Source organism: Nicotiana sylvestris, chromosome 10 (assembly GCF_000393655.2).
Source record: "Nicotiana sylvestris chromosome 10, ASM39365v2, whole genome shotgun sequence".
In the NCBI taxonomy this organism is placed as follows: Eukaryota; Viridiplantae; Streptophyta; class Magnoliopsida; order Solanales; family Solanaceae; genus Nicotiana; species Nicotiana sylvestris.
The window spans coordinates 171504671-171529328 of NC_091066.1; the positions used below are offsets into that span (position 1 = coordinate 171504671).

Below are 24658 nucleotides of genomic sequence, written 5' to 3' on the forward strand. Positions count from 1 at the left end.
CCTCAGTTGGGTTTTCCTTTTTTGTTGAAGGAAATTATAATTTTCCTATACTTGGCTAATCCTTTTTCTTGTAGGAAAAGGTTTGGACTTCTATAAATTGAGGATCCTTCCTTCTCATTCAGTAGCGTCCACAATGTAGCCATAGGAGCTTGAGAATAGTGTTTAGGGGGAGAACTTTACGGGACAAGTGTTAGTGTGTCACTTGTGTTTGCCTCTTCGTGAGTTATTCTCTCGATATTTTGTACTCTATTTTTTATAGTGTATTGCTCATCTCCGCCATGGACGTAAGTTAGTTGACCGAATCACGTTGAATATTTGTGTCTCTTTTGGTAGATTTCTCTTTTGTTGTCTGATTTATCGTCGTTGAAGGTTTGTTTTGCTAGCTTCCGCATGACACTTGATTTTTACGGTCCTAACACGACCCATACATTAAAGAAACTAAAGGGGATTTAATGTTATTCTGATTAGAGGTTAGAGTTATCAACATATGGATTTGATCAGAAACCTATCATTGGGAGACAAATCTTTAATCTTTCAAAAACTAATGTTTTGAAAAGTACTTTTAAAAATAAAAAATATTTTTAATGTGATGACACTTACTCGAATGAATACGAAATACCTTATACATTAAATTACCCTTTTAGAAGCTTAGCCGAATAGGCAAAAAGTTATAAATTCATCCGTTTGACTACCATAAAATAAATCAAACTTACCTTTATTAAACATAAAGTGAAGGGAAAAAGAGCCAACAAGAACAACAAAAACAAATCCTTTTGAAATGGACTTTTGCTGATGACAAATTTGCAAATTATGTAACATTCATTAAGCTACAAAAAAAGAGCCGTTGTGCACAGAAATACACAAACTCAAATACACACAAATATATGAAAAAAATCACAAAAATTAGCAGTATTGGGGATGGTGAGTGTGGGGTATAACACAAAGGTAGTAAGATGGATGTGTTATAAAATAAAGACCGTAAAGTAAAGACAAGTATAGAGAGAAACTGATATATTATTCGAACTCAAACTGATGTACATAATGAACTGAAATCTCTTCTATTTATAGAAGAAAGGAAGCTGCTGTAAGCTGCTACTACAAGCTGTTGTGTAAGCTACTATAAGCTGCTGTGTAAGCTGCTACAAGCTGCTGTGTAAGCTGCTGCTATACCAGATATGGATAATCTTCTACTGAGAGCAATATTTATCCATAACGGAGTACTGAATGGATAAGCTTATTATACCCGGTATGGATAATCTTTTACCGGGGGTAATGTTTATCCATAACTGGGTACTGAAAAGATAAGCCTATTATACCCGGTATGGATAAACTTATACTGGGGGTAATGTTTATCCATAACCGGGTACCGAAGTGATAAGCTTCTTCAGGAAGCTTATTTCCAATATAGTACTAAATAGATAAACATATTTACGGTGGAGTCCCATATGGATAAGCTTCTTCAGGAAGCTTATTTACAACGGAGTACTAAATGAACATCCATAATATAATATATTTATAACACTCCCCCTTGGATGTTCATTAAAATACTGTTTCTTCGTCTCATTTTGGTGTAGTATCTTTTAGATTTTTAGAATTAAATAATTTTTTTCGCATAACTTTTTTTATATATATTTTAAATAATGTTAATTATCATAGTTGATCGTACTTTCAAAGTGGTTTTTAAATTTATAAACTTTATTTGAAAAAGCTTAAATATTGTTTTAATTTTACTGTTAAAATAATATATTTACATTTTAATAAGAGCCCGTTTGGACAAAAAAAATTTAATTTTTTACTTGAAGATGAATTTTTGAATTTTTCGAAAATTTGATAAACTCCAAAAAGCTATTTTTTTTAAAATTTCACCCAGATCATTCACAAAAATTCAAAAATAACACAAAATTATATTCATGTTCAAACAAAACTATCATTTTCAAATATCAATTTTACTTGAAAAGAATTTCATGTTTTTTGAATTAATTAATATTGAATAAATGCTTATATGAATTAATTAATATTGAATAAAAAAAGACTCCTGGATAATAGCATGTGACAAAGAGGACAGGGATAGAAGTCAGCCTGTCAAGTCACTATTTTTTCATTTTAAAAAAATATAATTTTCCCTTTTTCTTTCACAGTATTTAACGTTAAATCACATCATCTCACAATTCAGAAGTAAAGCTAATTCACTATACTACTACTTTGCTTCAACTCTACTCTCTCCTTTTTCCTCTGACATTTTCATCACTTTCTCTGTAAGTATAGTCCTCAGTTTTTTTTTTTTCTCTATCTTTTTGTCTTAATACTTACTTTTATTTATATTTGCATTTGTTTTATTTATAAAAATGTTTTTATGCCTTTATAAGACACACCCTCATTTGCTCTTTTTACTTTGTTTTTTCTGAGTGAAACTTAAGTAGAGGAAAGAAGAGTGTAAAAAGATAGAATCTTTCTGTGTTTGGTGGTGTTGAAACTCATAAATTCTGTTTTTTAGTCTAGTTTTATATATATATTTAGAGGTTTGTGTTTATATTTTACTATTTCCTTTTGTAGAAGATTTTTATTCCAAAAAAAAAAGGGAAATCCGAAGAAATGACTAAAGATGAAGACTTTAAGCTACTCAAGATCCAGGTATTTTTTATTTCCCTCAGGAATAATTATGTTAAAAAAAAGTTGGGTTTTGTTTTTTTGCCATATAAAGCTATTTTTTTTGGTTGGTTTTTAATTTTTTTATTTCTCCTTTGTTTTGTTAATAATTATTTTGTCCATCTTCTTGTTTAGACTTGTGTGCTCAGAGTGAATATACATTGTGATGGGTGTAAGCAGAAAGTGAAGAAGCTACTTCAGAGAATTGAAGGTTATTACTTTTTTCACTATCTTTTTTTCAAAACACTTTTCAGTATTCTGAGAATGCCTTTTCCACCGCCAAAGGACGTGGTGGAGTGGATAATACTATGGAAAAATTCTTGGCAGGTAGCGCTTCACCTCGAATGACTCTGCGGGAATTTGGATATATTCGGACTCCGATGCGGGTACCGAAAACTAAGTGGGAAACCAAATAAAAAAGAATGTTGTATTGGTTATGGCATGTAATGATAGTAGCTTTACTGAGTTTCTTGACAGTTTGAGCATGTGTTCTAATTTTTCTGGTGTTTTATTAGCTACTTTTCCTTGCCTTTTGGGGTTAAATAATAATTAATTGAGTGGTTAAAGTTTAATTAAGTCCTCGTGTCATAAAAAGACTTGAACTTGATGTAAGATGAATTTATTTTATGTGCCTTTTGGGGTTTAATTGGTATTTTAGCTTGCGTATCCTGTTTTAAAGCAGACACAAAAAGTGGTATATCATTTTTTTTCTCTTTATCCTAATTTCTGGTTGTAAAAGTTTTCCCCTGTTGGTATGTCAAGATTGTAGCTTTTCTTAGTTTCTTGTAAATTTGAGCATGTGTTGTGTTTTTTCTAGTGTTCACTAGTTACTTTTTCCTTGACTTTTTGGTTTAAAAAAAAGGAAATCCCCATGCCCTATGCCCCGTTATGCGCGGGATCCGGGCCGGACCACCCGCAGCCTTACCTTCTTTTTTGCAAGACTTTCGAAACCCGTGATTTCCTGGTCAATCACCGTAAATGAAGAGTGGACGAACAAGAGGTCTTCATAACATATCATAAATGTTGAATTCTAGCGAAGAGGGGGGAGGGGGTAACATGACATCAACATTATCGGTTACGCTAAGCCTCCTTTTGCATTTTGGACGAACTAATAATTAATTGAGTGATTATAGTTTCATTAACTACTCATCTGATGAAAAGACTAGAACTTTATGATTAAGTGCCTTTTGGGGGTTTCATTAAAAAGTGCATTGGTGATATAATGTTTCCTAAATCCTAATTATTGGTTTTTAACTTTTTCACTTGTTTGATTTTGCCTTTTTATTGTTATAGGTGTTTATCAAGTAAACATAGATGTGGAGCAGCAAAAAGTGACAGTTTCTGGTAGTGTAGATTCTGAAACTTTGATTAAAAAATTAGTTAAGGCTGGTAAACATGCTGAGCTTTGGTCTCAAAAGACTAATCAAAGTCAGAAACAAAACCCCAACTGCATCAAAGATAAGAACAACAAAAATCAAAAGCAGCAAGGTTTAATTAAGGGTCTTGAATCCCACAAGAATCAGCAAAAGGTCAATCTTGTGCAAGAGGAAGTCGATTATCTCGACGAGGATGATGATGATGATGAGGGAGATGGTTGTACCGAGGAAGAGATGAGGTTTATGATGAGGGAAAGAGCGAGACAAATGGCTCTTTATAGACAACAAGCAGAAGCAAATAACAACGCAAAGAAAGCTATGGCTGCTGCTATGGCCAATGGTAAAGCAAACAACAACAATGTTGGCAATGTGAATAATGTCAAGAAACAAGTCCCTATTCAGAATATGACAATGAAGCCAAATCCAGGAGCTAATATCGACCAAAGAACAATGGCTGCAATGAAGATGAACATGAACAATGCTGCTCAATTAGGAGGGGGTGGCCAAAATGATGTCAATGTCAATCTTGGTGAGGCGGCGAAAATGGGAAATGACATAAATGCCATGATGAATTTTGCTGGCTTTCATGGGAACAACGGGACAACTAACAACAATGTGGCTGCAATCTTAAATGGAGGCGTAGGAGGGGGTGGAAATGTCAATTCCATAGGTGGAGGAGGATTTCAAGTTCATCCAAACAATGTAATGCAAGGATCTTTAGCCGGTGGCGGTCATAATCCTTCTGCTTCAATGCTAATGAACATGAACAATGGAGTCCAACAGCAGCAGTACAATCCGTCGTCTGTGCTAATGAATTTGCAGAACAGGCATGCTATGCAACAACCTCAGATGATGTACAATAGGTCTCCTTTCATTCCTCCATCAACAGGTTATTACTATAATAATAATAGTAATAATTATGGTCAAGTCCCCTACACTTCCTATGTTGATCCTTATTACACTTCTGCTGCTGCTGCTGCTGTTGATCAATCTGCAACTACTTCTCATATGTTCAGTGATGAGAATCCTAGTAGTTGTTCCGTTATGTGAGAATGAACTAGGTGGTTTCTTAACAGTATTTTGTAATGTGGGAATTGAAGTAAATGGTCTGAGGATGAGGAGTATTTTAGGTCCTCAATCTTTTCTATCAACATCAAATATATGATGTTTAATTTGTATTTTCTTGGTACTACAATTCTATCTTGTATAATTCTAGTGGTTTATCTTTATCCATTTGTATTATTAAAATGGTGGAAGAACATGTTTTATTATTTGGTCTTTTTTTATTTCTTGGCGTACTGGCGTAGTTACTTCCATGTAACAAGGACGTTACGGGTTCGAGTTGTGGTGAAGTTGTCTCTGTGTGACTAGAGGTCACGGGTTTGAGCCGTGTAAATAGCTCTGGTAGAAATGTATGGTAAGATTGCATACAATAGACCTTTGTGGTCTGATCTTTTTGGGACCCCGCGCATAGTGAGATTTTAGGGCACCGCGCGATCCTTTTATAGTCTGTTTTTGTGGTTTTGAGGAATATAGTCAACTTAAGACATGAAGTTTAGTTTTTGAGTATTAAAATGGAGATGAACAGACAATGTGTGACATTGGAATATTGGGGAAAGGATGTTAAGTGGATGGCACGCGCAAATCACGTGGTTGCTGTGAATTTATGTTACCTAATGGACCACCAAAAGGTACAGAGCCTTTTAGGGAGAATGGATATTTGTATTTTATAATTTACTTACTTTCAGCGGCGGACCCGGAAATTTAATGCCACGGGCATAATATTCTATTCAATCAGTGCCTGTAAAGACTTATAGCGTGAAGGATGCCAAGTAATTTACTTTATCTAGTTTTAAGGTACATACATATACATATATAAAATTTCAGCCGAAGTTTACGGAGACCCCTCTCCAACTGTGTAGGTACACTTTCCAACAAGCGGGTCGGTCATTTTGCTATCTCCTTCCTCTCCCACTTTTATAAATATAAAAAATATATTTTTTATGCTCCGAAAAATAATAGTCGATAAAACGTATATTATTTATGTACATATAAAATATATTTTACATACATTTTTTTGGTCTAGCAAATGCCAACTAGTTTCGGTCGACTAACTAATATTAATAAATAGAGTTGTGAATGTTTAAATTTACATTAATCTTTAAAGGACGTTTTAATTATTTTAAGATTATATAAAATCTGATTGAGTTAGGTCTATTAAGAGTTAATAAATGGTTGCAAATGAGACAAATGAACTTAATAAGATGACATTTATATATTAAAAAAAATAAGAAAAAAAGATGACATTTATATGATTCAAATTCAATTCTCAATTAAGTGGGAACAAATAAGGTTATACCCCCTTGTGCTCCAAATAAGTCTTCTTTTCCTTTTTTTTTTATTTTTATTTTTTATTTTTTTTATTTTTTTTATTTTTATTTTTTATTTTTTTTAGTCTTCTTTTCCTGAACTCCAAAGTAAGTACTAATTCGATGTTCTAGCCCAGCCCACTTAAAAGGTAGAAAAGAAGGGATCTTTACACAAATAACCGATCAGATTAATGGTTTTCTTTTAATAGCTCTTATATATTGATTATCTACTAATTTACATGCTTATATATATATTTAACACATGAATTATACATATATTATATACTCACCGGCTATTTTTAGTTTAAGCTGTTTAGTGAATAGCTATTTAGGTTAATTCTTAAAAGAGAATGAAAGAATTTACAAACCATTACCTGCGTTCACATTTCACACATCACTGACCCATGAAATTTAAAAATAGCCAGATTTACAAGTGGTAATTGAAAAATAGCCACAGTTTTAAAAATAATTAAAATTTAGTCACTTTTCATGTAAAGATAAATCTAAACGAAAACACTATTCAAAATCCGAAAAATATTCCAGCATAATATACTGGAGTTCAAATTTTTTATATATGAACTTCCAACATAATATACTGGTCCAACATAATATGCTGGAAGTTCATACACAGGTGCTCCAATCTCCAGTTTATTATGCTGGAACTTTCCATGTGTTGGAGTTCCAGAATAATATGCTGGAAGTTTATACATAGGTACACTAATCTCCAGTATAAAATACTAGAACTTTCTGTATTGCTGTAAAATAATGATTATTTTTTAATTACCAGTCCGAAAATTGGCTAGCCCGTACTATTTTCACATTCACATATGATAGTTGAAATGATGATCCAAGTAAGCCCATTTCTGCTTCTACAACTTCCTCTGGCCCAGATATTCGCAGTCCAATGAGTCCATCTATATCATCTTCATTTTTGTCTTGGTAGGTAATATCAAACTAAAAACAAAAAGGAAACTACAATATTTTCACAACTATTTGGTGTTATTGACAAAAATATCCTTATGTATTAAAAAGAAGAAAAAAAAAGAGCAACTAAGGCGAATCTAAAAATGGAGAAAAAGATTATTTATCATTAGTCAACCTAAGAATTTTCTTTTCTTTAAAATTAGTTACGATGGACCTAAGCCTATGTTGAATCTATAGGTAGGCAAAAGAGAAAAAGACGAACTAAAAAATCTTAGTAGCCAAGGAAAAATCATAAAAATATACTCCTAGTACATATTTCATTGAGATGGAAAAAAATTCTGCTTGTAACTATGAAAACAAAAATCTGCTTGTAAGTGCAACAGCAAGAGCTTGATAGTAGCAGAGGCGGAACCAAGATTTTAAGCTTATAGGTTCAGATTTTAATCGTTTGAAGGTACAAGGTTCTAGATTAATAATTTATACATATTCAATGGAATTTTTAAGACAAATACAAGTTCTAACCAAAGTTATTGGGTTCAGCCGAACCCATCACCGCACTCTAACTCCGCCCCTGAACACGAGGATGGTGAAGAATTTAAGAATTTAAATAGTCTAATTAAGTGCTAAACGCCTTGGAAATCCACAATGTATTAATGTATTTGTGATTTGCTTCCACTTTTAGCTCACTAGTTAAAGAAGTAGGACAGTTCTACACCAGAAAATTCTATGATTTTTCCTCTACATAATTGATCATCTACTCAAAAGTTCAGGTTGGATCTATTAAAAAAAAGATGTTATATGATTATTTCTGATTGAATAACCTGAAAGCAGTGGGCTTAGTATACATTCATTAGATATTGTCACTGAAAAGCAATGATGAATAACATTAGTGTTACCTTCCGAAATAATCATATCTAAATCCGAATGCATTCTTGGAGCAACGTTAAATTTGTCTTCCTGTGACCTATAGGTCACGAGCTTGAGCTGTGAAAGCAGCCACTTGCATTAGGGTTGGCTGTCTACATCAACCGGGACCCTACATGAATACAAAATATTTTGCATACCAGATTACTCTTCTTACGAAAAGAAAAGGTGGGTTGTTCTTTCCATCCATATATCTAAGTCTAAATGGTCTAACTTACCCGATACATATGCTGTTGATAGGCATAAATAAGGGTAGCTCATTGCACTAAGCTTCCGCTATGTGCGTGATCCGGGGAAAGGGTCGGACCATAAGAGTCTGTCGCACGCAGCCTTACCCTGCATTTTTGCAAGAGGTTGTTTTCATGGCTCGAACCCGTGACCTCTTGGTCACATAACAACAACTTTACCAATTACGCCAAAGTTCCCTTCTTGATAGGTATAAATACTCGATAAAATGGTTATGGCGTATAAAAGTTGATTCGAACACAATAATTATGTAAACAAACCAAAGATTGAAGTTAAAAGGCAATATTTTCTTGAAAAGGAACCTCTTCTCTAGAAACGAATTAGTGAATAACTTATGCTATGCTCAGCATTATGCTGTGGTCCTTATAATGTGATTGATAAGAAGATGATTGAAAAATATGCAAAAAAGCAAACTTTTAAATTATGTCTTCCTCCTATTTAAGGCCCTGTATGTCCATAAAAAATATTTCTTTTTGAAATATATATATATATATATATATATATATATATATATATATATATATATATATATATATATATAGTTGTCCATGAAATTTTTTAAGTTTTTGGAATTCTTTTGAAAATAATTTTTCCAAAAAACCCAATTTTCAAAATTTTCAGATTTTTTTTCCCACGCACAAAACTGCAATTTTTTTTCAAGTGAAATGTATGTCCAAATATAATTTCAAATTCCAAATACCATTTTTCAACTTAACTCTAAATACTATTTTTTTTTCAGAAATTACAATTTTTATGTCTAAATGCCTACTTAGTAGGCGTTTGGACATGAGTTCCAATTTTTTCTCAAATTTGAAATTTCACTAAAATTTGAATTGGAGTTGAAGTTGTATTTGGTTATAATTTTTGCAACATATTTGCATGTCCTTTTTTCAACATATTTTGCAACTAAAAAACCTTCCCATTTTCAATTGCAGTTTTTCAAATTTGAAAATGCATTTTCAAGTAAAATTAGAAAAATTGTAAGATTTTGATAACCAAATACTATTTTTCAAAAAAAAAAAAAAAATTGGAAAAAGGGAAAATTTTCTTATGTCCAAACTGAAGTATTGCTACTTAGTCAACTTTTTTTCACATCCTTACGCTTTCAATTATTCCAACATCAGTTACCAAAAAAATAAAAATAAAATCAAGTGTCACATCTTTTCTTGCATAGGCTAGAAAAAGGTAGGGCTTCTATTTTCCTTGAATAATTTGAAAGTTTGTTTGTCTTTACGTCTTGGCTTGGTATGGAGAAAGAATATGTGCACAAAAAAAAGAAACTCAGAATAAGCAAGAAAGGTATGAAAAAATTCCCAATTGAAAGAATGGTAGTCTTTAATTGGCTGAAATTATGTGGAATTAAAAGCATCAACTTGGCCCTTCTGATTATCATAAAGTAAAATAATCCAAATGTAAAATATAATAGTACAATATATGTTGAGGATTTGATTTTGATTTAAGTTTTGAAAAAATGTGGTGTTCAGATTGCTTTTTGAAAAATGTGGTGAAAAAACATGTAATTAGTCATGTAATTTAAAAGTTAATTGAAAGTAACTCCAAATCATACAAAAATTGGTGTTATAACTTTGATGTTCCATTTTCGAAAAAATGATAACAATAGTCTCTTATATTTGAGAATTACTATAAGATAATCCTTCGAATACACATCAATTTAAGTAGGTGTTAAGTCCTTCATATTTACTAAAATTGAGCATATTTAATTTCTATTATTATTATTAAAACACATGGCGAGTTATCTTCGGCGTATTTAGCCTATAGAAAGCAAGTGAGTTGTTTAAATTAAATTGGGACGTACTTCTTCGAATTTATTTCCTCCCAATTTTTACCTTAAGAAGCATAGGCGGATGATTGGTCATGAGTTCATCTGAACTTTGATATATATATATATATATATATATATATATATAAATTCAGGGCTAAGTTAAAAGAAGAATCTTATTCAAGACAATTAAATACACCATTTGCTTCCTTCGACCATCAATTATATGAAATAGCGAATGAATCAATGTTATCCCTCAATTTTCCTTGTTGTCGTTTCACTTTCAAGAATGTTATACTATTCTAGTCTAGCTAGATATGGGGGAGAATTAAATTTGTAGAAGAAAAAGGGAATATGATTGTTGACTCAACTATGGAATAAATCATGTTTAGACTAGTTGCAAAATTTTGACAATACTATCTATTGGTACCACTTGACTTCTTCTAAAAACGAATTAGTAGGATTGTCCCCAATAGCTCTTTTTGAATTGACATACGAGATAGCATCAAGCTGAGCACAAAACAGATCCAGGCTGCTAATAAGAAGGATTGTTTAGCCTTCTAGCATAGTTGATGCCTTCCCAAAATTTGATCTCTTCGATATAAGTACTGACTTTGAGAAGACAATATTTATCTTTGACTGTGTGGAATAAGAGCGGTTGTCTTTCATTTATCTAGACTTTTTCTTTAGTGTACAAACATATATAGAGCTATTCTTGGGCTAAAATGGCACAATGGTACTTTTAACATGATGTGATATTGTTCGCTTTGGGCCAAGTCTATGCAATTTTGCCTAAAAGACCTCTCACCATTAAGAGATCCCTACACTTTATATGTAGATTCCCAATCTTTTCAGCTAACAATGTGAAACTTTATTCGCACACCCAACAACTGTAAATCTTACAACAACAACAACAACAACCCAGTAAAATATCACTAGTGAGGTCTGGGAAGGGTAGTGTGTACACAGATCTTACTCCTACCCCGAGGGCAGGGGCGAAGCTATGTTGGCCCAAGAGTGGTCAACCGAACACCCTTCGCCAAAAAATTATACTACGTATAAAGTAAAATATTACTTGTTATTGATTAAAAAATAGACTTTGAACACCTTTGCATAGCCCATTGACAAAAGGTGTTCAAAATTTGAACACCTTTATTAAATTTTCCGACTTCACCGCTGTCCGAGGGAATAGAGATTTGTTTCCGAAAGACCCTCGACAAAAGCTATAAATCTTAATTGAGGATAAAATTTGAGGTCCATAAAACAAAAGTATTAGGAATTAATTCCCTAATGAAGGTGTTTAAGATGTTAGAACACCACAAGAAGATAGAAGAAATTATAAGGGAGAGCCCACAGACTAGTTTTGCCAACCACATACTCACAATCATCCAAAATCCAAGCCAAGACTACTAAGTAGTTTTACTTTTCAGAGTAAAAAATGCTCTCAGTTTCTCCTGATTTCCAATGTGCTCATCACTTTCATCTTTTTTACCTGTCTTTCATCATCCTCTTGACTATAACTCTCACTTGGATAATTACTATCTGCAATCATAAAATTGGATGGCAAATCTGCTATCCTACTTAAAAAGAAAAAGAAGTTACACCAATTAACTTACGTTCTATTTGGATCATTGTTCCCATCGTTTTATAATATATTATATTGTATTGTATCGTATTGTATCATATCGTTTTATGAATATAATGTTTGGATAGAATGTTTTGTTTGTTATTGTTAAATAATATTTTGTTGTTTGGTTTGACTGTATTGTACTGTACTGTAACTAATAAGTTTACTAAAATACCCTCAATTGTTCAAATATTAAATTTATCAAAAATTATGCATAAAAATAATTTTATGCATCTTAAGAACGCAAAAAAAGGCAAAACATCTTAAGAAAACAGAACAAAGGAGCGAGACAAAAGAAGGCAAAACAAAGAAGCACGACTAATTATAATTGAGTTAAAAGCAAATTAGGAGAAAAAATAAAATAGAAAGCGGCAAAACACCTTTAATGTTGGCGGCAGAAGTTCTAGGAAAAAATAAAGTAGGTTATAGGTTGGAGATTTAGAATTAAAATAGAAAAAAAGGTAAAAGGTAAAATAAAATTGTGGAGTAATAAGTTAGGGCATAATTGGAAAGAAAAATAGGAAACAATCCCACCACACCAAATCGGTTGTTTAAAAAAAATGGACTTTTTATTATTCCGAAACAATAGATTTAACAATACAATTCAACCAATTTTAATGAAACAATCAAAACAAACATTGTTTTGAGATAACAATACACTACGATACAACGGGAAACAACCATCCAAATAAGCTGTTAGGGTGGGGTGGGGGTTTGGGGAATAGCTTAGGGTTTATGTAGGGACGAGCTTACACTTTAACTATTCCACTGAATATCTAATATTTTTTACTAGCATAAGCATTGGGGAACCATATTTATCGAAAGAGGTTCAATTGAATTTCCTTTGCTAAAAATTCTACAATGTATATAGGTAAGTATGTACAAAGACCTTACCCCTACCCTAGGGTAGAGAGACGGTTTCCAAATAGACCCCCGATATCCTTCCCTCCAAAAACTTCCCACCTTGCTCTTGGGGAGACTCGAACTCACAACCTCTCGGTTGAAAGTGAGGGTTGCTTACCATCAGGGTAGTATTTATTGTAAGAGACTACACAAGTATGAAGTTGCCATAAAAAAAGTATGAAGTTCCATAAAAAGCACGTGACTACCCTCGTGCTTGATAAGGCCAACTATATATAAAAGTATGAATTTCATAATTTACTTATCCTTATTAGCTGGTTGTCTTATTTACCTAAAATTAGCAACCATTAATTTGGTTTTATCAGTAAAAACATAAAGAGCTTCCTTTAATTTGCTAATTGAAAGCAAAGTTTGATGCTTAAAGTGAGGCGAAGTTATAAAATCTTAATTAATCTTTGCTAAGATGCCCGCAAATTCGTGCTGTCGTTCATATTTCATTTGCATTAAAGCTAAATTTCGGCGATAATTAAATATCGTTTGACTTGCAAACAAGTTATATCGAGATTATAATATTAGAATTTAGTAATAATGGGATTATTTGATAGATATATTTTTATTGGCTAATATTTGATTTATCAGATTTAAAATGAGATAGAAAGTATAATATAGAATATGTCTTTGGTTAGACAAGATAGGCTTCTAAATTTGGAGGAAATTAAAAAATAGTCAGATTTACAGGTGCTAATTGAAAAATAGCCATAGTTTTAAAAGTAATCGAAATTTAGTCACTTTTCATGTAAAGATAAATCTGAACGTAAACACTGTTCAAAATTCGAAAAATATTCCAGCATAATATATTGGAATACAAATTTTTATATGTGACCTTCCAACATACTCCCTCCGGTCCCCAATAAGTGACCAATTTGCTTTTTTATTTTTGTCTAAAATAAGTGTTCATTTATATAATCGAGAAAAAATTCAATTTGTTTTTATAAAATTACCTTTATGTACATATCCCTAAAAAAATTTCTTACTTCTCACATTAAATATTTAATTAAGGGTAGTTTAATCATGCTAGGTATTTTTGTATAGAATTTAGTATTTTCTTAATGGACGTGCCAAAGCAAATTGGTCACTTATTGTGGATCGGAGGGAGTAATATACTGGAGTTCCAGCATAATATACTGGAAGTTCATACATAGATGCACTAATCTCCAGTATATTATGCTGTAACTTTCCGTTTTGCAGTAAAATAGTGGCTATTTTTCACTGACTTTGCAAACGTTGACTATTTTTCAATTACCAATCCAAAAACTTGATAGACCGTGCTATTTTCACCGTTAACTTGCATTTTTAGTTTTAACCCTCTGCCTTTTTGAAGAACTTTAGGAAAAACGCTTTAAGAACGACATTTTTGTCATTTGATTGTTTTATCGAGGATTAGTTATTTCGAGATTATTATTTCATATGGAATGTAGTATAAATATAATACCAATATAATTAATCTTGAGATTTATACCAGAAACAAAAATCCAACCAAATACGGATTATATAATTCCACATTATCTAGCTGTATTATCATTCCTTATCCTTGTAATCAAAATCAGATTAGGGAAACATCTATTTGAATTAAGAAAATATTAACAAGACACACTCAACAATCAAGTCTCTAAATTACATCGAGAATTATGTGAGGATTTTTCTTCTCCTTAAATTTAAAATATCAATTTCTATCAAAACTTTCAAATAACACCAAACAACTCTGGTTTTGTCAACAAATCATCGTTTCATTTCTTACAAAACGAAGACCATAAATATCAAAGAAGCAGACAAATTAGTCATTTGTAGTAGCCTTAAAATTCAACAACTTTTTTAGGAAAAATAATACTGTATAATCGCTGTAAAAATAATAACCGAAAAAATATATAATATTTATATATTTTTTGTATATATATATATATATATTCTGTATGTTATATACAAATTTTATACACTTTTTCGGTTATCAAATATAAATAGTTTCTGGCACGGGCTAAAAGTGATAATAGACCGACTATTTACAACCTCAACTTTTTCGAAGACATCGAAGTCCACCTTACCCTCCCACCCCCACCCCACCAAAAAAAAAAATCAACTTTGCCACTCGAATAATGTAAAAATTCTCACTTTTCAATACAAATACTACTTCTAACGTTTCTTCTTCTTGTGAACTCAAACCAAACTTTATCCTTTATATTCTCTAGACTATTAATTTTCCTTCTTTCTAAAATTTCAGAGGAAGAAAAGGGTGTTGGTGACTTTGGTCCTGAAAAAGCAAAAAAGATGAAGAAAATGATATTTCTGGTGTTTTTAAATTTATTGGGAATTTTCATGGCTTCAATGGCAGAAGATAATATTATGAGCCCTTCAAAATTAAGAATGTTTGTTGACAAACTTCCAGATATGCCAAGAATCAAAGGTTATGATGTTATCAATGGTGTTCATTTCCCTAAGTCACTCAAGATTGGCATGTACCACAAAAAATGGGTAAGTATTTACTAATTTTATATGTCCCGAGTTTAATTTCTGTGCACTGATTCTAAATAAATTTTTTACATCATCAGGTTAAGTTAATATATAATTCCGCCACCGGTAGCGTCCCACGCTGTCTGTGGCGGTACAAATGGCTATTTTCCAGTTTTGCTCCAATCTCGCACCTTTCGTCTCGTATTGCTTCCGGATGATTCATACCCAAAAATATCATGAATTAGCATAAATTGTTATATTTTATATTCGAAATCCACGAAACACGAGTAAAATGCAAGCCGACGTACATATAAATATATATATATATATATATATATATATATATATTTTAAGCTAAATATCTATAAGACATAATTCTTTATAGGAAACATGATATGATTACTAAAATAGAGTAATGACATGTTATAACCAGCTAAATTACTGGTGTAAAAGTTCTTTATACTAGAAGTATTACATATTATAACACCAACCAAGTAGTGTTTTTTGTGTGTGTATGTGTGTCAGTGTGTGTGCATTTTTTAATATTGTTTTAATCTACAATGCTTTCTTCAGAATGTAGCTTTTTATATCATACATAAATATAATTAGCATGTACCACAAGAAATGGGTATTTTAGCTTTTTATATTTTTGTTTTGGGTGTATTTCAATTTTATTTGGGATTGAAGCGTAATTGTTATTTTTTTTTTTATATATATATATGTGTCTGTTCGTGCTCATCCTTTTATCCATAATTCTTTCTTCAAATGAAAAACCAATTCTTGTCATTTATAATTCCACGATAATTCCTCTAAATAGGATATATTGTCTCTTTTATATATATTGTCTCTTTATATAGCTTTTTATATCATAGAGAAATAAAATTCCCTGATGCAAAATTCAAAATCTAGAAGTATTAAATATTTAATAGAAATTTTCCCAAGATTATTTTGAGAATTACAGCGATAATTCCTATAAATAGGATTAGGTTTAGGAAATCTAAAAATGGAGTATATTATTTCATTGCATTATAATCTTGATTTCATTATCCGAAATAAGAAGGGGAAAAATTGACAACCTACCAAGTTTTCCACAGTAATATTTGCTCGACTCCAAAGTCTTCTTACAGTAAAATCTGGACTTTATATATTACTGAATTATCTCCAACATAGGAAAACTTAAATAATTAATAGAGGCTAAATATTTATTTATTTATTTACTGTAGGGTAGTACTATTCAATCTCTTTTAATAAACTTGTTCAGTTATTTGTCAATGCTTGAAAGTTGTACCTAAGCCTTTAGACTAAAATGACTAAAATAACTTTGAATGGTAAGTGGCCTTAACACATGTGCATTCCATTTAGAAATTTTAATAATATTAAATTTATAACCAATGTTTATTCCACCAATATAATAGAGTTAAAAAAAAAAAGTTACTTCCAACTTTAGCATTGTTTAAATGTTACAATAATTTCTTTGGTATTCTAGATGTCCAAAGTCCAGATCATGTATCCACTACCACTACCTTCTTAATCATTACTTTGGAATAAATGTAATTTATAGAAAATGGAGAAAAATGTCTTTTTTTTTCCTGCATAAAGTATAGTACTAGAATAATATTACTAGATAGTCATTGAATCAGATTCTCTTCAGACTTGCAGTTTCTTTAAAAAACTTCCAGTGCACTATGCTCCCGTTATGTGCGGGGTCCGGAAAAGGATTGGACCACAAGGGTTTATTGTACGCAACCTTACCTTGTAATTCTGTAAGAGGCTGTTTTCACGGCTTGAACCCGTGATCTTTTGGTCACATGCAGTGGCGGACCCAGAATTTTATGCAAGCATGTTCAATCTTAGAAACACATAACTTTAGTTGTAAAATATAGTTGTCAAGTGAGTTCAAAAAAAATATTTATACAAAATTTACGCAGCTTTAATCGTAATTTATACATATATACAGTATTATTTTTTGATCAAGTGGGTTCAGTTGCTTGCCACCACGTGCGTCCGCCTTTGGTCACATGGCAACAACTTTACCAGTTACGTCAAGATTCCCCTTCTTGCAGTTTCTTTAACTGAAAAGAAATTAACAGAATAATTCAAGTTGTTATAGTTGGTTACGCATAATCAATTCTAGGTTATCGATCAATATTCATTTATATAAAATTGTCCGCAATTACATTTAAAATAATTTTTATATCAATAATGCATAGAAGTTAAACTCGATTTTTTTCATTATTTTTCTTCATATGCAGAAATTCCACAGGGATCTTCCTGCAACTCCAGTATTTGCATATGGTACATCGAGGCACACAGCAACAGTCCCTGGTCCTACAATCGAGGCCGTTAATGGAGTTGAAACTTACATTACGTGGCAAAATCACCTCCCTTCAAAACATATACTTCCATGGGATCCAACAATTCCAACTGCTACACCTTCTTCAAAGAAAGGAATTCCTACTGTAGTACACCTTCATGGTGGAATTGATGAACCAAAAAGTGATGGACATTCTGAAGCTTGGTTCACCAAAGGGTACAAAAATAAAGGACCAAAATGGACTAAAAAAAAGTATCATTATCACAATTTTCAACATCCTGGAACCATGTATTACCATGATCATGCAATGGGGTTGACTAGGGTAAATATTTTGGCTGGTTTAGTGGGTGCCTATGTTATTCGACAACCAAGTGTCGAGGGGCCATTGGGATTGTTATACGGTGAAGAATATGATCATCCGTTGGTTGTTTTTGATCGTGGTTTTCGAACAGACGGTTCGATTTACATGAATTCTACTGGAAACAATCCTTCTATACATCCTCAGTGGCAACCTGAATATTTTGGTGATGCGATTATTGTCAATGGTAAAGCATGGCCTTATATGGAGGTAAAACGAAGGAAGTATCGTTTTAGGATCATCAATGCAAGTAATGCAAGGTTCTTTAAGTTTTTCTTCACTAATAATATGACGTTTATCCACGTGGCATCCGATTCAGCTTACCATGAACGACCATTGGTGCTCCATGACCTATTACTAGCTCCTTCAGAAATCGCGGATGTGATTGTTGACTTTTCAAAGTCAAAGTCAAACTTGACCATCTTAGGCAACGATGCAGCATACCCTTATCCTTCTGGTGATCCCGTTAATGAAGCTAATAGTAAGGTCATGAAGTTCATTATCGAACCACATCCCGTGGTAGATACAAGTCTCATTCCACGAAAATTGATGAAGTATCAATCTCCGGATGTATCAGAGGCTTCAAATATAAGGTACATAGCTTTTTACGAGTACGCTAGTGACATTGACGAGCCTACGCATCTATACATCAATGGAAAATCATTCGAAGCATCAGTGACTGAGACGCCAAGAGTCGGGACTAGTGAGATATGGAACATCATCAATTTAACAGAGGACAATCACCCATTGCACATACATTTAGGTTTATTTGTTGTTTTGGATCAAACAGAGTTGATGAATGAAGAAGAGTTCAAAGCTTGCATGATGAAGTTGAATGATGCAATGAAGTGCAAAATTAGCAAGTATACACATGGGAAAAAGACAGAGGTGCCTGTCCATGAGAAAGGGTGGAAAAATGTGTACAAAATGATGCCAGGACATGTTACAAGAATACTTGTGAGATTTTCTTATATTCATTCAAATGCTTCGTATCCCTTTGATGCAACAGCAGAGCCTGGCTATGTTTACCATTGCCATGTAAGTTTCTCTCATTCCTCAACTCTGTTTTTTCACCTTCATTTTCTATTTTCTTATATTCGTTCATATTAAGGAGGCCTTGAAGCAACGATAAAGTCGTCTTCGTATGACCTATAGGTCACAGGTTCGAGCCGTAGAATCTGCCATTGATGCTTGTATTAGGGTAAACTACCTACATCACACTCCTTTGGGTCACATGTTCGAGCCGTAGAATCTGCCATTGATGCTTGTATTAGGGTAAACTACCTACATCACACTCTCTTGGGTTGCGTCCCTTTCTCGGACCCCGCGTGATCACACTCCCTTGGGTCACAGGTTCGAGCCGTAGAATCTGTCATTGATGCTTGTATTAGGGTAAACTACCTACATCACACTCCCTTGGGTTGCGTCCCTTTCTCGGACCCCGCATGAACAGGGATGCTTCGTGCACTTGAGTGCCCTGGCATAACTGAAAAATTTGCTGTCATGTGACCAAGAGGTCACGGGTTCGAGCAGTGGAAACAACCTCTTGCAGAAATGCAGGGTAAGACTTCGTACGATAGATCCTTGTGATCCGGCTCTTCCCCGGACTCCGCGCATAGCGGGAGCTTAGTTTACCGGGTTGCCTTTTATTTTGCAAACAAAAGAAACAATTTTAAATGGATCTTAGAAATAAAATTATGGAAAATCATACTGTGGACTGAAAGGGAGGTATTGGAAAATTGTTGCATAGGAATCTCAGCTGGTGCTTTTGTTGCTCCTTTTCAACCATTCACGAGTTTTCTGCAGAAAGAAAAAGCTTTGTATAATTTGTCTTTATGAAATGACAAGTAGTTGTCTACTTCATAGTTGAACTCCCCAAAGTAGTTTAATTTATAGGGTCCTTTTTGATCCATATATAATATTAAAATGAATAATTAATATAGGTCGTTAGTAATGATATATTTTAACTTGTTGTAGCAAATAATTTGACTTATTTGGTTATTAATTTTGTTTTTATAAACAATTGTAGTTAGTTAATTATCTTTTAAGTAATTTGATAGTGTTAAAAAAATTTATACGGTGAGTATATATAAGTTAAACTTGGTAACGAATTACTAGGTAGTTATTACATCAATGTGTATTATTTTGTTATTATTTTCTTTTTATTTTTTTGCATGTATTTTTTTGTCTTTCTTTTTGCTTTTTTCTCTATTTGAATAAGTTACATATTATTAGCCATAAAGATTGGTTGCTTTCCCAGCCTAAAAGTCATATTTAATTAGTAAATAATTTTTATGGTGCAAAATGCTCATTCTAATTACAGTTCTTATCTAATTATTTCCTTTTTTTTTTAATACAGATTCTTGATCACGAAGATAATGTCATGATGAGGCCTCTGAAGTTTATCCATTGACAAGAAAGGCTAGAATGATGAAAGTGTTAACTAAAATAAAGGCGAATTAATTAATGGCCTTTTCTTTTATTATTTTTGATAATTGTCGATATATTAGTGGGTTCATGTAGGTATTAGATATATTTTCAGGAATTTCTGGATAAGCAGTGAGAGTTGAACCCACACTTATTGATGTGCGTATATGTATAAACAATTTATCAATTTTAATTGAGTGGGAATTTTTTTTATAATAGTGATACTTAGGAAAATGCATATGCATACCTCGATTATTTTATTAAATATTTATTACTATCTTTTACCGACACAAATATTAGTAAATTACGAAACCATATATTCTGTATCTATGTGGTTATTTTTCTTCTCATAAGTAGTGTAGTATTTACTTTTTCTATCAAAATATTACCAACGTCTTTTTGATGCCCTACATGGAAAACGAGTTATACTGGATTATAATGTTATTTAATGAACATATTTTTATTAGTCGATGGTTGGTTTATCGATTTAAAATAGGATAATGCGTAATATAGTATGAGACATGTGTTTAATTTGGATAAAAAATTATTTTCAATTTTAATTTGACCTTTTTAAAATACTTAGGGAGATGAATTTTGGGAAGTACATTTTTGTTATTCCACATCGAATGCGATATCAAAATATATAATACCAGATATGTGATATAACTACTCGTGAAATTGCTTGTACTGAAAATAAAATCCAAACAAATTTAACTTGGAATTAAATAATAATCTCACACTTTATCTAGGAATTATTATTCCTTATTCTTGTAATCAAAATCAGATCAGGACAACATCTATTTGACTTAAGAAAATATTACAATCTCTTATATTTTTTTGTTCTTTTCTTTCAGAACATTCTCTTATGCTTGTAATCAAAATCAGATTAGTCAACATCTATTTGAATTAAGAAAATATTACAAGACACACTCAACAATCAAGCCTCTAAAATTATTGAGAATTTTGTGAGTTTTTCTTTTTTTCTTCTCAAAGTAGTGCAAATAAGTTACAAATAAATTAACTTTAGCTCAAACTCTATATGTGTATTAAAAATCTACTAAATATAATTATATTAAAAAAACTTGGGAGAATTACACATAAGTACAATTCATACACATATATTGCAATTAGTTAGCCCAGTTACTACTTTACAAACTTATAGCGCAAAGATAAAAGGCTAAGGTCTGAAAAATATTTTTTTTTACGCCACCAACTACTGCTATTATTCCTTCTTCATAAATTTCTACGCTTCGCACATTCCAATTGAAACAATCAACTTCAATGGTGGCATTTATTTTCTGAAAACTCGTAAGGCTTTTATATTTGAATTTACTTTTCTTAATGTAAAATTGTGTAGAAGTGGAAGAAGTAGAAACATCTACAATTCTAGAAGAGACTTAGACTGTTTAGATGATAAGATGAGAATAGTGATATTTTTAGAACCATTAATATAATTGAAGGATCTTTGTCAAATGTTATATTTGTTTCTCCCCCAAGTTTCAAATGGTAGAAATAAAAAAATTCCTGCAAGTTTGTAATTTGGCAAAAAAAAAAAAAAGTAAATTGATTTTATACATAGATTTTTCGAGAAAAAGTAAGAATAAATACAAACATTTCAATTTTAGTTTTAATTGTACATGTACATTATATATATACAATAATGTATAACTTTAATATGAAATATATAATAATGTATATAAAAAAATAAGAAAAACAAGAAGAAAGAAGAGGAAAATAAAGTATCAAACTTTTATGGAGGCCAATTATACACTAACAATATATATATATATATATATATATATATATACACAAAAAAGAATATTGTACAATGAAAAAAATTATATTTATATAATATTATACACAATTATACATAATTATACAATATTGTATAAGTGTGTATAAATACCAATTATACAAATTTAAACTAGAAAACACCTTATGTCCATCACCACACCTCTATTTTAACACCAAAAATTTGCCTCACCAATTAATAATACCATTATTAATCAACACCCATCCAAATTGAAGCACGAAGTCACAATGTTATTCGAATTAAAAAATTTCAAAACATTCAAGTCGATTTTTTAGAAAACCCAGCAGTAGAATCGAAAATTTTCCGTCCAAAATTCTTCACACAATTGAGTTTAATGCACAGAGACATCCATGGCTCATATCATGGAGCTTTGAGCTTCAACGAAGATGGCTTTTTCAGATCTAAAAGTACAATTCAAATTCAAAGGATACAACTTGTGTGGTGTGACAAAAAGAAAAAAATAAAATAGGTAAGAAAATATTTTTTAGGTTGTTCAAACTTGAAAGAAGTATAAAAAATTCTCCAATAAAAGGTGTTCAATATATGTTATATACCACTAAAATCTAATATTTTACCTATATATACCGTGTAAATTTGGGGGCTACGTAGCTTCGCCCATGTTAGCAACTACTAGGGTTAAAGGGTGAAATAATTTTTACATATCATATACAATGTGGGCTAGTTTTAGTGGCATTTAAAAATATGGGCCAATTTTGGTAGCATCATGCTATCAATTGTATTTGAGCGTAATTTTTTTTTCTAAAAAGTTGGAGCTTAGTAACTTATATGGTCAATGAATTCAATAATGTAATGTCTCGAACCGATAAATTTTAAATTCTGAATTTATCTCTGTCTCACCTTCTCCACCCAAAAAAAAAAGAAGATTTTCCGCTCAAATAACGTAAAAATTGGTATCACCTTTCAATATAAATAATTCTATTTGTTCTTCTTTCTTCATTTTCTAGCACCCCAAGTCATAAAAGGGTATGATGTTATCAACGGTGTTAATGTCCCCAAATCATTAAACATTGGCAGGTACTGAAACATTGCATATAGGTGTTCGTAACACGCAGCGGAAGATAATAACAATCCTAGGAAGATCTTTTTGTGTTTAAAATTTATTTACATGCCAATGATAGGATCTAAAACGTACTTGATGAAGAGAGTCTCGTTTCAAAATTTCTTCGACAGCGCGAAGATTCTATGCGTATCCACACCGAGACCGATCCTTGCTATCGACTCTTTGATCAATGAAACCCGTGAACAAGTTGAATAAAATATAGGCGTAGGGGAGATCGGAGCAACAGGGAACGCCTAGACGACGTTTTTCTTCCTGGGCTGCAGTAAGTAGATCGAGAGGTCGTTCCGCCCCTTGTCCCCGAATATGGGGAATATGTTCTCATAAAATCTTGCTCCAATCTGACCTAGCTGGCGAGCGATCCCAGTTCGCGACAGAGAACAAGACAGCAAGCGAGCGTACTTTTGTTCGCTTCTTCTCCACCAAGCACGGAAGTTTAAGGATAATATGTGCTAAAATTTCTCAAAATACAGCCAACAACATGACAAGAAAACAAATTTTCTTTTCCAAAATTATCTCTTGGTGCAGTTCCTCCGAAGAACTACTGTTGGTCACGTATTTGAGTGATCAATATGTATATAAATACATATCACCAGCCTTTTCCTTTAGGTTATGGAAAAGACTAAGGCGGCAATATTGAGATCAAAACCTCAATTGGACTTTTCAATGATTTTATATTAAAAAGAGAACTTTTCTATAGGAGGTAAAAATTCCTATTAAAAAATCATAATCCCATTCCTAATAGAATCATAGAAGCCCGAAGCCGATAGTCGGACTTTGACGTAAATCCAAATTCCAATTGGATTTCACTTTGACAAAGTTTCCATCAAACCTTCTTTTTAATTAATATTTTATATAACATATCCTTTATAAAATACGATTTACTAATATATATATATATATATATATATATATAATCAAGATATATAATTTAATTTTCTATTTCAAATAAAAAACTTCAATTTGTTCACGATATAAGTGCTAGTAAAAAATATAATAATATTTCACTTGACTAATAAATAAATTTGTTTTACTAATTAAATTCTTTAATTTAATTACCAAACAATAAAATAACTAATCCTTTAGCAAAGATCAGAACACTCGTTAGTGTGCGACCCCATAGGTTCAATACTAAGCCGGTAGTAAATCGATCATATCAATATACTAATCAAGGGTGACGTCTAGCAACACTCCTTAACGACGGGATAGAATGAAGTATACAATTTACTCTCAAGAACCCGTAGAACAATAATGTAGTATTTCCTTTTGTCCTTTTAGCTCTGGGTCACCCTAGGATATGGTTCAACTGTCAAATCCTAATGGGCGACCAACTATATGTTCATGTTAAATATAATCGACCATTGAATGACCTAAGAAAATATTTTCTTCTTTCATTCAATTGCCCTAGCC

The 24658-nt window shown here is 31.9% G+C and overlaps 2 protein-coding genes across 3 annotated transcripts; both read left to right on the forward strand.

Moving 5' to 3' along the window:
• The first annotated feature begins 2178 nt into the window (after window positions 1-2178).
• Window positions 2179-5293, forward strand: LOC104243945 (heavy metal-associated isoprenylated plant protein 37-like). Of its 2 annotated transcripts, none has more exons than XM_009799228.2 (4): window positions 2179-2255; window positions 2554-2631; window positions 2782-2857; window positions 3940-5293. In XM_009799228.2, exons 2-4 carry the CDS (start codon window positions 2593-2595, stop codon window positions 5070-5072), a joined length of 1248 nt encoding a protein of 415 aa, XP_009797530.1. In that variant the 5' UTR covers window positions 2179-2255; window positions 2554-2592; the 3' UTR covers window positions 5073-5293. The 2 variants fall into 2 exon arrangements, with proteins under 2 accessions (XP_009797530.1, XP_009797531.1); XM_009799229.2 differs by having other exon boundaries at window positions 2186-2255; window positions 2557-2631.
• Window positions 5294-14942: 9649 nt separating this feature from the next.
• On the forward strand, window positions 14943-20573 carry LOC104243943 (multicopper oxidase LPR1-like). The gene is made up of 3 exons (XM_009799227.2): window positions 14943-15279; window positions 17511-18968; window positions 20290-20573. The coding sequence occupies exons 1-3, from the start codon at window positions 15076-15078 to the stop codon at window positions 20341-20343; spliced, it is 1716 nt and encodes a 571-aa protein (XP_009797529.1). The 5' UTR covers window positions 14943-15075; the 3' UTR covers window positions 20344-20573.
• The last annotated feature ends 4085 nt before the right edge of the window (window positions 20574-24658 follow it).

What these genes read in the sequence shown, in the direction of transcription:
- LOC104243943 (XM_009799227.2), top strand. Translation starts at nt 15,076, where the DNA reads ATGAAGAAAATGATATTTCTGGTGTTTTTAAATTTATTGGGAATTTTC. An exon ending in GCATGTACCACAAAAAATGG is followed by an intron (nt 15,280 to 17,510) that starts GTAAGTATTTAC and finishes CTTCATATGCAG; the next exon opens with AAATTCCACAGGGATCTTCC. An exon ending in GCTATGTTTACCATTGCCAT is followed by an intron (nt 18,969 to 20,289) that starts GTAAGTTTCTCT and finishes TTTTTAATACAG; the next exon opens with ATTCTTGATCACGAAGATAA.
- LOC104243945 (XM_009799228.2), top strand. Translation starts at nt 2,593, where the DNA reads ATGACTAAAGATGAAGACTTTAAGCTACTCAAGATCCAG. An exon ending in TTAAGCTACTCAAGATCCAG is followed by an intron (nt 2,632 to 2,781) that starts GTATTTTTTATT and finishes CTTCTTGTTTAG; the next exon opens with ACTTGTGTGCTCAGAGTGAA. An exon ending in GCTACTTCAGAGAATTGAAG is followed by an intron (nt 2,858 to 3,939) that starts GTTATTACTTTT and finishes TTATTGTTATAG; the next exon opens with GTGTTTATCAAGTAAACATA.